Source organism: Entelurus aequoreus, linkage group LG01 (genome assembly GCF_033978785.1).
Source record: "Entelurus aequoreus isolate RoL-2023_Sb linkage group LG01, RoL_Eaeq_v1.1, whole genome shotgun sequence".
Taxonomy (NCBI): domain Eukaryota; kingdom Metazoa; phylum Chordata; class Actinopteri; order Syngnathiformes; family Syngnathidae; genus Entelurus; species Entelurus aequoreus.
The window spans coordinates 47,790,976-47,809,308 of NC_084731.1; the positions used below are offsets into that span (position 1 = coordinate 47,790,976).

Here is an 18,333-nt window from a genome sequence, read left to right on the forward strand (position 1 = left end):
TAATCCTTAATGTTTTGACGCAGAGGTCTCTCTGCTCAATCTGTCAGTGCTGGGTGATGTGTCCCGCCTTAGCCACGCACAAAGTGAGGCGTGGTAGGAGCCTCACTTGACACAAACTTGACAAACTCTAGTACAGGGAGTGTGTATCTGTCAACCTTCCCCTTTATGCCGGGAAATCATGTATTTTGTCCTCCTTTCCCATCCCATTTTTCCCCGGATTTTGCTCTTAATGAAAAAAATATCCTGAGCAGTAATGTTGCCAGCAATTGGGTCCGTTTGACTCTAGCCTTAGCATCACTTGGGGCAACACACGTTCATGACAGCAGCATGGAGAGTTGCAATTTACGTGATTCTATCAAATCAACAATGCGAGATAGGTGGTTGCACTTGACAACGATGGAAAAGACATTTCTGCCATACATAAACTTTGTGTAAATAGATGTTCCTAATTGCAACGGTGTGAAAAAAACGGATTTAAAAAGCTGCCAGAAATATTTAATTTGTTACATGAGCTTCCCAGTGGCAACGACTTAGCTCAAGAAGCACTGACACACAACAAATGAATACACAATTTCAAAGTTTAACTGCAGTGCCAATATTGTCAGCTGCCACACAGCATCCTGCAGTTGGCAGGTTGGTGTTTCCAGCTTAAATGTTTTAAGGGGAACAGGGGTCTTCTAAAATTTTAAGTAAAAAAAACACTTTTGTTAAAGGTCAATTATTTACAAGTTGCTACTAATGCTTAAAATGTCCTCTTAAACCAGGGACTTTATTTTATATTTTGTTCTTTTGTGTTTTGTTATTAGATAAGGAGTTCAGCATAGCTAAAGGTTTGTTTTAATGAAGATTAAACTTTATTATTCTCATATTTTCAAGGCATTTCAAATTTTTTATGTACATCTATCTATGCATTAAACTTTAACATTTCCAGAAATGTACTCATGTTAAGTTTGTTTCAATAAAACAACTTGGCACCCATATCTAGCTTTGATTTTGTCTAAATAAATAAAAAATATTGGGATATATATCGAGGGCAGCACTGTAGTTCAGGGGTTAGTGCATGTGCCTCACACCTCCCACCTCCAAAGACATGCACCTGGGGATAGGTTGATTGGCAACACTAAATTGGCCCTAGTGTGTGAATGTCGTCTGTCTATCTGTGTTGGCCCTGCGATGAGGTGGCGACTTGTCTAGGGTGTACCCCGCCTTCTACCCAAATACAGCACCCCCCGCAACCCCGAAAGGGACAATCGGTAGAAAATGGATGGATAGATGGATACCTATCGCATATCTGGATTCAACCAAAATATATTGGGATATGAGTTTTGGTCCATATCGCCGATCCCTACTCCACACTGTTAATAACCCTTCACAGACTTCGAAACACTTTCTACACACTTATGCAATTGTAACATACAAAATATTAGTACTCCCAAATGATGAAACTAAAGAACTAGCTGCGTGATGTCAATGTTTCAAACGTCATTATATTTGTTTTCTTTCTTTCTTATGTAGAAACCAAGGATTTGTTGATCTTGTAATGGCAGCGAAAATATATTAGCTCATAGCTAAGCTACCTTCTTCTAGGATAGCAATGGAGGAGTTTGCCCTTTTATCCAATAGTAACCAGCTTTTTCTGGGGCTTAGAGTCTGTTCCAGAAGCCATAGAACGTTTGGACAACCCCAAATGTTCTCTGCAAAACTAACATGGAGGTCAGCTGTAGCAAACAGGAGGCTCTAGGCTGAGCCAATCAGCTGCCATGACAGAGAACACACTCTAATATTGGTCTGGCATCACCCTATAGTGTGCCGTTTACAGCGTTCACTACAGAATAAAAAGCCTTGGAGGACGCAGATCGTTTAGTCAGCATTGTAGGGATTAAAATAAATACATATTTTCATCTGATAAAGTAGCAGAGCCAACATGAAGGTCGGCTGTAGCAAACAGAGGGCTTGATGTGGTTGAGCCAATCTGCTGCCAGGACATAGAACACACTACACAGTGCTCTAATTTGGTCCAACCAATAGTGTGCCATGTACTGCTTTTACTATTCAATAGAAGGGCTGTTAATATCAAACACATGTTATAATACATGTTTCTAAAAAAATACCTATTTAAAAAAAAAAAAAAAATCTAAACAGTGGTAATTCAGTAATCAACACAAATTTCACAAATGTCACGAACGACGAACGACTTCCGCTCATTGTGTCTGAACACAAAAATGCATATTTTCACTTTGTCAAAATTTCAAAAACCGAATCAAACAAAAACCAAGGTGCCATTTAGGGATGATACTCGAAACCGGTTTTCCCGGTTGTTCGATAAGAAAAGAACCGAGTCCTCGGACTCGAATCCCTTTTTGAGAACCGGTACCCGTTATCGAGACCACTATAGTAAAGAAAAAGAGTTGGTTCTTTATTCGAACCCCTCGGAACGAATCCCGTCCCGACCAGAAATGCTCCGTGGGACATCACAAGAAATCAGTCATGTAGCTCAGTCATTAGGCGCAGATAGCGAAAGCAGGAAAAAAATGGACGGGAAAAAGTGCTCCAAGGTGTAATAAAGTTCAAAACAAAAGGTATAATCCAATGAATAACTTTACTGGGAGATTTGAGCAGGGTACAAACACATGAAGAACACTTCTACGACCCACCGGAAACATAGCAACCAGGCTAGCAACGCACCTCCTTTACGGCAGCTGTCGCAACGTTCTTATAGCAACCGCAGCACATACATATATGACATGATCTCCATTTTTCAACTTTTGGTTTTCTTTCCTTGTAAACAAAACAAAATCACACTGTATATGTGTTGTCTGTCTAATTATAAATAATGCAGACGAGGCGTGTTGGCTGAGTTCTTCACGTTTACTTTCACAGGTGACGACATGCAACACTTTTCGGGGCTACCACGCATGCTCGTCACTCCCGTTGCATGATGGGTAGTGTAGTTGTTATATTCCCTAGCTCATAACATCTTTCCCCTATAAAGAAATAATGTTAACTCAATAAAGTGTATTTCTTTTTTTAGCTTTAACTTTCCATTTTTTAGCATTGTAACCACATTTGCAAACAACTTTTCTCTTCATAGAATTTTCTTTCAATAAAGAAATAAAGTGCAAAAATGTCAAAGCATCATAACAAACAGTTATGTCAAATAGCAGCAGAAGTGCACTTTTTGGAGAGCTGTATTATTTTCAGTTTTGTGCCCAAGGGACTGATTTTATTTAACACTAGTATTATTTATACACCTATAGTGATCACAGAGACAGGTTGTTTTTGTGTTACCTTATATATTTGTTTTTCTGAAAAATCCCACTTAATATACTTTGGGTAACAACAGTCAATATTTATTTTTTTTATTTTTTTAGGGGGGCAACAGTCAATATTTATTTATTTTTTAGATTAAATTGTTTTCTTTTTTAATAAAAGTGAGCTTTTGTTAAACCAAATATTGTGTTTTTTTTCCATATACAACAACCTATCTGGACTCGATAAGAGAATCGATAAGGAATCGGTTCGATAAGAGGATTCGATAATAGACTCTAACTCGATAATTTCTTATCAAACATCATCCCTAGTGCCATTGCATATTTTTAAACACAACCTAACTGACCTGTGAATTCCAAGTTGGCAGCGTCCTCCAGCAACTGATCTTTCATGCTGCCTAGCGTCTCCACAATCATTTCCTTCATTTCCTCCTGTTTGCGGTTGGCGATGGCCATAAGCGACGTGAACAATTCTGTCTCTTTCTCACGGGTGTATTCCAGCCTGCGGGGGGTTATCTGCAGGTCTCGCTGCATGTCAAAGGCCTGCAGGGGAAGAGGATGAACCAGAGAGGACAAAAGCAATATGTGTTTTGTTGACTGACGATGAGCATTAGAACGGTCACATGAGAAGGGCGAGGAGAAAAACTATCCCAACCTGATTGATGAAAAGATCTAAGCAGCGGCAGTGGAGTCCATTCAGCAGGTTGGCAGCCTCCACTTGTTGGTTTTGAAGCACCTGGCGCGTAAAGGGCACCAGCAGCCTGTGGAGTCTGTCAAAAGCCTCGCCCAGCATGCTCTGTGGCTTGGCACCTGGGGTGGGCATCTGCGTGGGGGCTCCGCAGGAGCAGTTTCCCATGGAGGTACTGAGGAGCCCGAGGGAGAGAAGCTGCTTGTGGAGGGGGCTTTTCTCACGCTCTTTTTCCTTCTCCCCGCGTCGGCTGGGCTCCGGCGATGCTGTGGGCATGGTGTCGGGGATGCGGACAAAACAAATGGAATAAGGGAGCATCTCTTTGACCTTCCAGAGCTCAGCCACCTGCTCCGCGTTTAGGGAGTCCTCCTTGATAGCGTACAGTACGATTGGAATGACGTTCCTTGTGAAGTCGTCCAGGGCTTCCTCAATGGGCTGGACGCTCGCACAAGGCACCACCATGACCTTTGCTTCCTGACGATGAACAACAAACATTTCAGCACAGCACAGACGTCCTCCAAATGTAAAATATTGAACTTTGTCATTATAATCCATGTATTTTTCACCGAGAAACAAAGGCAAAGTGTGTGTGTGGGGGGGACTACTCCTGGAATAGCATCAAAATGTTTGAAGGAAATCGTTTAAGTCGTTTTTACGTAATCTGCTCACAGACAAATTACAATGAGAACTTAACCTCATTGGCTGAGGTAATTACTGTCCATGCAAACAGATTCCAGATTAGTTCTGCTATGCTTTTTCATCTTTTGTGGGCTTTTGTAGGATGTGAAGTAGGCAGGAAGTTCACAATAAAATAATAAACAAGGGGTGTGACGATACACTGATTTTGGGTTCACGAGAACGGATCAAGATTTTAAAGTAGTCGAAAGTCTTTTATAACTTTGCATGCATGACCCACACATAAGCTTTTAAATGGTTACTATTAAGGATGTAACAATATGAAAATGTCATATCACGGTTCTCGTCACCAAAATGATTATGGTTATCATCACTGTATTGTGAAATGTGCTCAGTAAGTACTCACAGACACTTATAACTAAGTTTTATATAGAGTGTCCGCCCTGAGATCGGTAGGTTGTGAGTTCAAACCCCGGCCGAGTCATACCAAAGACTATAAAAATGGGACCCATTACCTCCCTGCTTGGCACTCAGCATCAAGAGAGGGAATTGGGGGTTAAATCACCAAAAATGATTCCCGGGCGCGGACACCGCTGCTGCCCACTGCTCCCCTCACCTCCCAGGGGTGTGATCAAGGGTGATGGGTCAAATGCAGAGAATAATTTCGCGACACCTAGAGTGTGTGTGACAATCATTGGTACTACCACTACTTTATGTAAAAAAAATTAACAATCAATCAATATTTTGCCATACAATATACTTTCTCGGCAGAAGAAACAAGTTTTATAAAACAATTGTTCTGGCTACTTTAAAACCGTATTATTTCTGAGTGTTGAAATATGTTTATTTTTAATTTATAAACGTTTCTGTGTTTTTTTGTAATGATACAAGAAGAAAAAGTGTGTTGGGGGTGTCACGACCAGTTTATGTGATGGCCTATCTTGCTGATTGTATTGTACCATATGTCCCGGCAAGAAATCTGTGTTCAAAGAACTCCAGCTTTTTAGTGATTCCCAAAGCCCAAAAAAAAGTCTGCGGGCTACAGAGCGTTTTTTATTTGGGCTCCAGTACCCTGGAATGCCCTCCTGGTAACAGTTAGAGATGCTACCTCAGTAGAAGCATTTAAGTCCCATCTTAAAACTAATTTGTATACTCTAGCTTTTAAATAGACCCCCCTTTTAGACCAGTTGATCTGCCGTTTTTTTTCTGCTCTGCCCCCCTCTCCTTCGTGGAGGGGGGGACACAGGTTCGGTGGCCACAGATGAAGCGCTGGCTGTCCAAAGTTGGGACCCGGGGTGTACCGCTCGTCTGTGCATCGGTTGGGGACGTCTCTGCGCTGCTGACCTGTCTCTGCTCGGGATGGTCTCCTGCTGGCCCCACTATGGACTGGACTCTCACTATTATGTTAGACCTACTATGGACTGGACTCTCACAATATTATGCATAGATCCACTCAACGTCCATTGCACCGGTCGCCCAGTGGGGGGTCCCCACATCTGCGGTCCTCTCCAAGGTTTCTCATTGTCCCATTGGGTTGAGTTTTTCCCTGCCCTGATGTGGGATCTGAGCCGAGGATGTCGTTGTGGCTTGTGCAGCCCTTTGAGACACTCGTGATTTAGGGCTACAGTATATAAGTAAACATTGATTGATTGATTATTTGTCCTGCAAATTAACTTCCTGATGTCATATTTCTTCAAGTATAGATTGATCTCTGTCTAAGAGAGCACAGCCTGTAGGTTTGATGTGCACATTAGAATATCTTAGTTGCTCATGCATTTATATAAGTTTAGATGCAGAATTATGTTTTTTAATAGAGAAAGAGGTTAATGTCTCTTGTCTCCATGTTAGCATTTAAGCTAGCTAGTGCTAGATGTGATTACTAATAAATAAGCAGTGTCAACGGTCAAAGTTTATCAAAGTATCATCAACAACGGTTTAACAATAATTTTAATCTAAAACAGTAGTATTAACCATGGGAAGTTTTACCACAGTTTATCATTATACCTTTCATTGTTACATCGCTAGGTCCTATTATGCAAAACCAACTTTTCTTACCTTGGCACTTGTTTTTGTGAATTTGGCTTCCCCACTAATCCTCAAAATTTTAATCCAAACCACAGAGATGTGGAACAGATGTTAATGAAACACTTGTTCTTCTTTCCAAACAAGACGTTTGGAATTTGATACTTAAGTGACATATTTTGCCTTAGTTAAAATCAGCTGATATCTCCATATATGGTATAGGTTAAGCCTAAGAGCTTTGCGTGAGTCCGCCATTTTATCCAGTTGTTGTCCAAAGTTGTAGTCAATAAGTTCCTTCTTTTTCCTCTATGCTTTTGTGCAGGGCAGACTGGCTTGTATATGCCCATGCAGACTAAAGAACTGACCTCAGATTTCCACTGGATGCAGAGCTGCTACCGAACAAAACCGCCACGGAACAGCACCGCCATCCACAGTTGAGCAATCCCCACAACTGTTTTGTTGCGGCCCCGTCGTGCAGCGATATAGCGTAGACTTTTACGAGATCTCACCAATCCATGCGTAATCACATGATAAGCGAAGTTGTAATAAAGCGAACCACATACAGTTTATTCTGTCCTTCCACAGGAGCAGAAGCAAATAAACTCAGCCGGTATCAGCTGAAATTTGACACAGGCCCCCGTATCCCCATACAGCTGTCCTGGGATATGCTTGTATATTATTATTTAACTTTGGACCTCCAGAATCAGCATGTTCTGATCCATATGTGTCAATGAGGTGAAATTACGCCTGAAAACTTTGACAAGTTGACTTCACGTCCATCGCCGACCATTAGAATGTTTCAAAGTGTAAAATACGATCAGCCTTGAAAACTGAGTATAGTATTTTAAAAGTAAACCGGATAATTTATTTTGTGTTTGTGCATGACTTCCTGTCAAATTGTAGCTAAATTGAATGGATTTGTTGTAGCGTCCGACAAATATTGAAACTCTGCGTATATTTAGCGCTGGAATGCGGAACGTTAACGGCATGTGGGTGACGTTCAGCAGGCGGTGGAAACTGACACATTGACTTGAATAAAAAGGGAAAGAGTCTCCCACTGAGCAGGTGTCATTCCATGGCTGTTTTGTATCCAGTGGAGATATGGGGTGACAGTTTAGCAGTATCTGCTTAGACATACACGCGGCGCCTTGGCATTAGTATTCAAATGAAGGAAAATCAGGCTAGCTATGTTTGCTAGCTGTCCATTTGTTGTGTGTGCAAAGCATTCAATTCAGATGGATATACTTCTAACAATGTTTTTTAAAAAAACTTTTGACTGTGTCCTTACCAGCATTTCTCTAAACAAGAAATATCATGTTTTAATTTCGCGACTCAAGAGCTCGTCACACCCCCATGAGGGTTTCCACTACATGTAATTGTTCATGGTGCACCGCCACGGTAAAATAAAAGCTGCCACACCATAAAATTGAAGGTCTTTCATGTGAAAACAAATTTAAGTAATATTGTAAGAACCATCATTCGCTGTATTCTTAGGGCACTGAACGGATCACAGACTGTTCAGCTTGTCTTAGAAGACATATTTCCTCTCATCCTAGGCCTACGTCTGAGGTTATTGGTTTTTATAGAACAAACTGTAGATCCTGCATCATCCCCTCAGACTACAGCGGTCTTATCTAGTCTTTATTCATGATATGATGAAATCTGCTCAAATGAGAGGCAAAATGTTTCCCAAGACCACTTAAACTGTCCTACTGCGGTCAATTCAACACCATGAGCGTTAGAAGCCAATGTACTGACTTAAAAAGCTGAATGGAAATCATTTGAGTTTTTATAAAGTTCATGGAAACCACAAGTGTGAATGTTTCCTGAACTGATGGCCGAGAAAAGCACAAAAGGTGACGATAAAATTCTCTACAAAACTGTGTGTATAAACCTACCAAAAAAGACGAAATAAATTAATTTCTCAGTGTGAAACACCCACATTAGACATTTTAGCTCATAGCTTTAAGATGACTCACCGTCTTTACCCAAGCTATTTGACGTTAGGCAGCTATTTGAAAGACGGCTTTATACAAAGACGCTGTTGGAAAACACGCAACTGCAACAAGATTATGTCCTTTGGCAGTTAGTGGAGACAACAACAATATACTTGCAGGACCTAGAAGGCACATATGACTGGAAAATATTTGAAGACAATGACTGAAAAGTCCCCAATTCTGCAAAACGGGCTAGTGTGTGAATGGGAGTGTGAACGGTTGTCTATTTATATTTGTTGGCCCTGCACTAAGATGCCGGCTTTTCTAAAGTGTACTCTGCCTTCCGCCCGAGTGCAGCTGGGATAGGCTGCAGCCCCCTGCAACCCTGAGGGGGGCAAGTGGTAAAAAATGGATGGATTGATGGGTATTTCAATAATGATGTAACAGTACTGTGTGTTCCTAAAGCCTGTTTATGACTTGTTTGCCCCACTTTTGAGAGAGGGGGGGCTCAAACGCTCACTTTTGAAGTTGCAGCTTTTCATGACATCATCAGTAAAAAACCTCTCTAGCTATATAAGCCTGTGTAAATGCAGACTGTATGCAGTGCGTCTCCCATAACAATGTGACCTCGGAGTATATTAAGGTAACATGCAAAGTTCCACAAGGTTCAGTTATTGGTCCTGCACTCTTCTACATGCTGCCACTAAGTGGCATCATACGCAAATACGGTGTTAGCTTTCACTGTTATGCTGATGACACCCAACTCTACATGCCCCTAAAGCTGACCAACACTCCAGATTGTAGTCCCCTGGAGGAGTGTCTAAATGAAATTAAACAATGGATGTCCAGCAACTTTTTGCATCTTAACGCTAAGAAAACGGAAATGCTGATTATCGGTCCTGCTAGACACCGGCACCTAATTAATAATATCACCTTAACATTTTGACAACAAAACAATTACACAAAGTGACTCAGTAAAGAATCTCGGTATTATCTTCGACCCAACTCTCTCGTTTGAGTCGCACATTAAGAGTGTTACTAAGACAGCCTTCTTTCATCTCCGTAATATCGCTAAAATTCATCCCATTTTTTCCACTACCGATGAAGAGATTATTCATGCGTTTGTTACGTCTCATCTCGATTACTGTAACATATTTATTTTTGGGTCTCCCTATGTCTAGCATTAAAAGATTACAGTTGGTACAAAATGCGGCTGCTAGACTTTTGACAAGAACAAGAAAGTTTGATCATATTACGCCTATACTAGCTCACTTACACTGGTTTCCTGTGCACTTAAGATGTGACTTTAAGGTTTTACTACTTACGTATAAAATACTGAACGGTCTAGCTTCATCCTATCTTACTGATTGTATTGTTACATATGTTCCGGCCAGAAATTTGCGTTCAAAGAACTCCGGCTTATTAGTGATTCCCAGAGCCAAAAAAAAAAGTCTGCGGGCTTCAGAGCTTTTTCTATTCGGGCTCCAGTACTATGGAATGCCCTACCAGTAACAGTTAGAGATGCTACCTCAGTAGAAGCATTTAAGTCCCATCTTAAAACTCATTTGTATACTCTTTAAATAGACCCCTTTTTAGACCAGTTGATCTGCTGTCTCTCTTTTCTGCTCTGCCCCCCTCTCCTGTGTGGAGAGGTTATCAGGTGACCACGGATCAGCGCTAGCTGTTCAAATTCGGGACCCAGGATGGACCACACCTCTTTGGATCAGTCGGCGACGTCTCTGCACCCCGACGTGTCTACATGCAAGTGGATCCCCTGCTAGCCCCACTATGGACTGAACTCTCACATTATTAACTGTATCCACTCGGCATCCATTGCACCAGTCACCCAGGGGGGGAACACCACATCTGCGGTCCTTTCCAAGATTTCTCGTTGTTCCCATTGGGTTGAGTTTTTCTTGCTCTGATGTGGGATCTGAGCCGAGGATGTCGTAGTGGCTTGTGCAGCCCTTTGAGACATTTGTGATTAAGGGTTATATAGGTAAACTTTGATTGAATGATTGACTGATATCACTCAGTAACAGATGTGGGAGCTGTAAGTTTGTTTTTTTGTTTCTCTTCTGACAATAGGCTAACCCAGCATGATGTTGCTGTTAAAATGTGAGCATAATGTTAGCACGAGTGCTGTCAAATGATTGATTTTTAAAAATCAGATGGATCACACTTTTAAATTTAGAATAACGTAATTTAAATGAACTTGAAAAAAGAGCCTAATATTTGGACACATAAGCAACTTCATTGTCAGAACGACGGTCAGACAGGAAAATTTTTTTAAATGTTTTACTTGAATCCACGTGATATATTTGCTCAAAACTTGGTAAATATTTTTTAAAATCCTATTAAGGTGTATTTTGAAGAGAAATTTGCGACAGTGGTAGTCTCCTCACTCAGCTTTGCACTGATGTATGATCAGTGACTGTATAACAACCTGTGCTGCCTTTCAGGTAATCATCCGCGGTTGAGGTAAAGGAGCATGTACGGTCAAAATAACTTGCATGATTAATCTGCGTTGATACATGATTAATATAATATAGTGTTGCGATTACTCCCATGAGTCGTCCTCTACCACTCCTTTAAAGGGGAATTGCACTTTCTTTGGAATTTTGCCTATCATTTGCAATCCTTATGTAAGACAAGCACACATAAGTTTATTTTGTTTATGCACTAACTAGTAAATAAATGCCAGCAAAATTCCGCATTACAATGGACCCCATGAGAGCCGCTCCATTCTGCCTATAAATCGCTTAAAAAACATTCAAACACTTCCATCAAAGTTTTATATACACACTATATGTAATGTAGTAACAGGCACAACTACAAAACCCAAAACCAGTGAAGTTGGCAAATTGTGTAAATCGTAGCTAAAAACAAAATACAATGATTTGATAATCCTTTTCAACTTATATTCAATTGAATACACTGCAAAGAAAAGATATTTAAATGTTCGAACTGAGAGACTTTTTTTTTTTTTTTTTTTGCAAATAATCATTAACTTTGAATTTAATCACAGTAACACATTGCAAAAAAGTTGGCACAGGGGCATTTTTACCACTGTTTTACATTGCCTTTTTTTTAACAACACTCAGTAGGACAAATTTCACCACACCTAGTGTGTGTGACAATCATTGATATTTTAACTTTTAACTTAAACGTTTGGGAACTGAGGAGACCAATTTTTGAAGCTTTTCAGGTGGAATTATTTCCCATTCTTGCTTGATGTACAGCTTAAGTTGTTCAATAGTCCGGGGTCTCCGTAGTCGTATTTTACGTTTCATAATGCGCCACACATTTTCAATGGGAGACAGGTCTGGACTACAGGCAGGCCAGTCTAGTACCCGCACTCTTTTACTACGAAGTCTCGCTGTTATAACACGTGCAGAATGTGGCTTGGCATTGTCTTGCTGAAACATATTTTACTCCAAAACCTACATGTACCTTTCAGCGTTAATGGTGCCTTCACAGATGTGTAAGTTACCCATGCCTTGGGCACTAATACACCCCCATACACTCTTAAAACGAATGTGTTGGAAATCAACACATGTTGTGTGTAATGATGATTTCAACAAATGTTGTGTTAATTCGCAGGATTTTCCTGAGTCGAAAGTTGCACAGACATTCTACACAACATTGTGTCATGAGCTTTGACCAATCAACTGGGTTGCCATAGAGTTTGAAAAAACAAAAAAAAGCGCTCCGCCTTTTTATGGATCTACGTGGCCATTACCGGACCTCTGCGACTGTATCCGTCCAAATTTCTTAATGAAGTCTACTTGCATATTGTTGTATCTTAAAGAGTGTAATAGTGGTAGTTTTGCTGGGAATTTGTGACTGTAACCTACTGACAAGATGTAAAGTTTTGCATGTGCAAATGAACTGCTGACGAACAGCTAGCCATATTGCTAACTATACTAAACCTCGATTATTATTATTTTTTAGGGCTCTTTCAAATAGTAGCCTGGTTATGCTGTGTGTACATAATGTTGGTTAATGACTAAATTTATTTTGGCTTTTTATTTTGCAGGTTTGTTTCCACAAGTTAGCTAACATTACTAAGGTAAGGTTTGATAGTAAGAACTGGTATCCACAGTATCAATTAAACTGTTTGACAAAACTGCACTGGTTTACTTTAAAACTATTTTTGGTTTCTTTTGGGTATGTTATCATCTCAATTTTAAATTCCCTTTTTTAAGTTTTTAATCTGTCCATATGTTGCATAGGTATTATAGGCCATTTCCAGTCATAATCAATGTTGTCTCAGAAATCAAGTCACCTATGGTCAGTTCATCTCATGACATGTAAACATATTTGCACTGGACTAATAATGGTCCATAGTGGTTCAAAATGTCTTAACATTTAGCTTGTTCTAACTATGTGTATTATAATTTCTGTTAGGCTATAATTAAAATTGTTATTATTTTACACTAAGTCCTTCTGTTGTCAACTTGGTGTTGTATTGAATTTGTTGAATTTGTGTTAATTCTCTGTACATTTTTGTTTATACACATGTAGAAGAATGGCTTCTCCCAGATCTCTCACAACAGTCCTCCTGGATGGCAGAGACATTTTCAAGAAGACTTACACTCTTGGTAATGTCAAGGACATTACAGAAGCGTGTACATCTGCACTGTCGTGCAAAGCAGAATTTACCAGAATTCTGAAGTTCTGCTCAGATTTTAATAAATACATTGACACTGATGTGAACGGCAATGTTGAAAACATGGATACATTCCAAATTCTATTCAAGTCCATTCAATCAGATGTTTGTGATGTCAGTGCCACTGCTGTCACCACACAGGAAATTGAAGTACAGCAGGTATGTTTGTTCATTTGCTCATGTCTGTTAATTTATGGAAGGTCACTAAATATTAAGGCTGAAACGACGCGTCGACGTAATCGACGTCATCGGTTACGTAAATACGTCGACGCTGTTTTTGTGCGTCGACGCGTCGCATATTTACGTCACACTACCGTCATGGCGAAGCGCAAAGCAGACGATCAAAGCAGACGATGCGAGCGGTGCGAGCTAGGGGGGAAAAGCATGCCAAAAGTGGTCAAAAGTGTGGGAGTATTTCAATAAACGGCCTAATAATGTTGTTGTATGCACACTGTGTCGAGCGGAAATGGCCTATCATAGCAGCACAACGGCTATGAACGAACATTTGAAAAGAAAACCATCAACTAGTCAATCGTCTGCGCGAGCATACGTTGTCATCATTACACAAAAACATGAATGTGTCATTTGTATCTGCTAGGGGTGTAACGGTACGTGTTTTGTATTGAACCGTTTCGGTACGGGGCCTTCGGTTCGGTACGGGGGTGTACCGAACGAGTTTCTAAGCTAAAGCTAACTTTAGCTGCTAAAGTCTTAACAAGCTGCTTCGCTCCTCTGCCTCTGTCTTAGTTAGTTAATGTTTACAGTGCTCCAGAATATTTAGATTGGCACTTTTTTGTATTGGATGTTTATCTTTATTTTTGCACATTTTAGCAAATAAGCAATACTTTCACTTTTGTTGAAATGTTTACACTTGTTACAGAATATTTCGTTTTACATTTTTTTGTATTGGATGTTTATCTTTATTTTTGCACATTTTAAAGCAAAATAAGCAATACTTTTACTTTTGAAATGCTTATACTATTGCAGAATATTAAGATTTGCACTGGATGTTGACTTGTATATTTGCACATTAAAAAGCAAATAAGCTACTTTTAATTTTGTTAAATGTTAAAAGTTTTAAATGTTTACATTGTTACAGAATATTTAGTCATGTTGTTGTCAATGTTGACTGAGTGGCCATACTTCTTTTTTTTTGTAAATAAAAGCCATGCCTTTTGAAAAAACGGGCCTACATTTATTTTTCCTCTTCATTTTGAATAAAAAAATAATCGGTAAAAGGAAAAATAATCTATAGATTAATCGAAAAAAATAATCTATAGATTAACCGATTAATCGAAAAAATAATCTATAGATTAATCGATAGAAAAATAATTGTTAGCTGCAGCCTTACTAAATATAATATTCTGTTTAGTGAGCCAGTGTGCCTTTTATGTGTAGTATTATTATCCCAGTGCTTAGATTAAGTGGTAATATCTCTACAGCAGTATACTGGTTGAATAAAATACTGTGTATATGGACTGTTCCTTCAGATTTCAACAGCAGCCAGTGATCTTGATCCTGAGAGTGTGAAGACTTACCTCCAACAAAAAGATCCCAGTATTTTTGCATTCTACGAGGAGAATGGGACCCTTACAGAAAAATGAAGAAGGGTATTGGTAACAACTGCCGTCAGTTTTCTTGTTGAAAAAATGGGATTGTAAGTAGACATTTGTCACTTATTTTGAACTACAGGAGGTCTAATGTTATGCCCAATGTTAATGTGTCCTTTTTCTTGTTCAATATGTTTTTCCTCAGTTATCCAGTAAGTGCGGACAAAAAACTCCTCGCCAGAACCATTGTGACACTTTACCCATCACTTAACATCAAGATGGAGGACGAAAATAAAGGATATGTAAAGGAATATCCTTGTGTTTATGTTGTGTTAAGATGGCGGCGCCCTGACGGGCTGCGGCTTGCAGACGCTCATGGTAGTATAGAACAATTTGGCAAAAATACCGGACAATTCTTTAAATTTCATGGCTGGCTTACAGCGTGGACACTCCGTGGTCACATACGACCGCCAGACAATTCTGGATGTGGATAGATCGGGCCGTTTTGGACTGAAAGATGCGTGTACGTTGGACCTCCTCGCTAGCATGGGAATACTTCGCCGGCTACATCCAGCGGCCTGTAAAGCAGTGGAGTCAAGTACCAGTGGGGACCGTCAACGGAAGACACGTAAGCGGTGTAATCGGAAGCAGAAGCGGGGATGCCAAGCAGGGTTAATAACAAGTTTGCATCGAGGGGCTAACTATGTTTCGGTCGGACAGGAGTAGATCTCTCACTGGTAAATCCAGAGGCGGTGGTGTTTGCATATATGTCAATAATAACTGGTGCAATAATGGGAAGATAGTATCACGTCACTGCTCTCCTGATGTTGAACTATTAACTATAAAATGCAGGACTACCTGAAGCTGTATTTAAATGCAAGACGCGAGATGAGAGACTGCTGCGCCATATTTCTAACAGAAACGTGGTTCAAATCATCCGTTCCGGACGAGGCAGTTAGCATCGAGGGGCTAACTATGTTTCGGTCGGACAGGAGTAGATCTCTCACTGGTAAATCCCGAGGCGGTGGTGTTTGCATAAAGTTAGAGATGCTACCTCAGTAGAAGCATTTAAGTCTCATCTTAAAACTCATTTGTATACTCTAGCCTTTAAATAGACTCCCTTTTTAGACCAGTTGATCTGCCGTTTCTTTTCTTTTCTTTTCTACTCTGCTCCGGGGTGGACCGCTAGCCTGTCCATCAGATGGGGACATCTCTACGCTGCTGACCCGTCTCCACTCGGGATGGTTCCCGCTGGCCCCACCATGGACTGGACTTTCGCTGATGAGTTGGACTTTCACAATATTATATCAGACCCACTCGACACCGAGGATGTCGTTGTGGCTTGTACAGCCCTTTGAGACACTAGTGATTTAGGGCTATATAAATAAACATTGATTGATTGATTGATTGATATGTCAATAATAACTGGTGCAATAATGGGAAGATAGTATCACGTCACTGCTCTCCTGATGTTGAACTATTAACTATAAAATGCAGGACTACCTGAAGCTGGATTTAAATGCAAGACGCGAGATGAGAGACTGCTGCGCCATATTTCTAACAGAAACATGGTTGAAATCATCCGTTCCGGACAAGGCAGTTAGCATCGAGGGGCTAACTATGTTTCGGTCGGACAGGAGTAGATCTCTCACTGGTAAATCCAGAGGCGGTGGTGTTTGCATATATGTCAATAACTGGTGCAATAATGAGAAGATAGTATCACGTCACTGCTCTCTTGATGTTGAACTATTAACTATAAAATGCAGGCCATTTTATTTACCCAGGGAATTCAGTGCTATGATCTTCACAGCAGTGTACATTCCCCCCAGTGCTAACACCAAAGAAGCTTTGAATGCTTTGTACTGCTCCATCAATGAGCTGCAAACTACACATCCAGAGGGAGTTTTCATCGTGGCAGGGGATTTTAATCAAGCTAACATGAAAATAGTTTTCCCTCATTTCCATCAATATGTGAATTTTGCAACCAGGGGTGGAAGCAGATTGGACTTGGTTTATAGTAATATTAAACAGGCGTATAAGGCTGCACCACGCCCCCACCTCGGCTCCTCAGACCATCTAACTGTGATGCTAATTCCTGCATACAAGCCCTTGCTGATCAGGAAGCAAGCTACAGTGAAGCAGGTGAGGACCTGGCCAGAGGGAGCAATGTCAGCATTACAAGACTGCTTCGAAACCATAGACTGGGACATGTTCAAAGCAGCCGCCACCGAAAATCACCACACATGTGTGGAGGAGTATGCAGAGTCTGTGTCCGCATACATTCAGAAGTGCATGGAGGATGTCAGTGTGATCAAGAACATCCCCACACGGGCCAACGAGAAACCCTGGATGAACAGTGAGGTACGTGCAATGCTGAAGGCTCGGAACAAGGCTTTCAAGTCTGGCGACATGGTGGCATTAAAATCAGCCAGAGCTAACCTGAACCGTGCCATTAAGGTTGCAAAGCGTGCTCACAGTCAGAAAGTGCAGGACTTCTTCAAGAACCCTACAAACACTAGACGAATGTGGCAGGGCATACAGGTCATCACGGACTATAAAGCTGCCCCCTGTCCCTGTGACAACAGTATCAGCTTCCTAGATGACCTTAACAACTACTTTGCAAGGTTTGAGGCACTTAACACCACTCCGGCGAGAAAATCCATCCCTCGCCCTGATGAGTAGCCGCTCAACCTGGATATAGCGGATGTCCGGAAAACCCTGAGTGGAGTGAACCCCCGGAAAGCACCAGGACCTGATGACATTCCGGGCAAGGTGCTTAAGGGATGTGCAGACCAGCTGGCTGGGGTTCTCACAGACATCTTCAACATCTCGCTGACCCAGGCTGTGGTACCATCATATTTTAAGACGGCCACAATCATTCCAGTGCCAAAAAAAAACACAATCTCCTCCCTCAATGATTACCGCCCCGTTGCACTCACCCCCATCATAATGAAGTGCTACGAGAGGCTGGTAAAGGAATATATTGTCTCCAGACTTCCCCCCACATTCGACCCATACCAGTTTGCTTATCGCCCAAACCGCTCCACAGAGGACGCCATCTCCTCTGCACTCCACCTGAGCTTAGAACATCTGGAAGGAAAGGACACACACGTGCGGATGTTGTTCCTGGACTTCAGCTCAGCATTCAACACCATCATCCCGCAGCACTTGGTGAGCAAACTGGCCCCCCTTGGATTCAGTACCCCCCTTCGCAACTGGCTGCTTGACTTCCTCACAGACAGACCCCAATCTGTGAGAGTGGGCAACAACACCTCCAGTGCCATCTCCCTGACACACAGGACTGCGTCCTGAGTCCGCTGCTGTTCACGTTGATGACCCATGACTGCTGCGCCAGGTCCACTACCAACCACATTGTGAAGTATGCGGACGACACTACAGTAGTGGGCCTCATCCGTGACAACAATGACATGGACTACAGGGAGGAGGTGAAACATCTGGTTGACTGGTGCAGAACCAACAACCTGGTCCTGAATGTCAATAAGACCAAGGAGATCATCGTTGACTTCAGAAAGCACCAGTCCAGCCACGCTCCACTCTA

General features: G+C 41.2%; 1 protein-coding gene across 1 annotated transcript in view; it reads right to left on the reverse strand.

Moving 5' to 3' along the window:
• The window catches only part of dstyk (dual serine/threonine and tyrosine protein kinase), a 94,300-nt gene that overhangs the window by 38,781 nt on the left and 37,186 nt on the right, over positions 1 to 18,333 (reverse strand). The window contains exons 3-4 of the mRNA XM_062053492.1: positions 3,925 to 4,431; positions 3,617 to 3,812 (exon numbers count right to left, since the gene is read on the reverse strand). Of these exons, the coding sequence (XP_061909476.1) occupies positions 3,617 to 3,812; positions 3,925 to 4,431 (703 nt within the window). The remainder of the gene's footprint in view (positions 1 to 3,616; positions 3,813 to 3,924; positions 4,432 to 18,333) is intronic.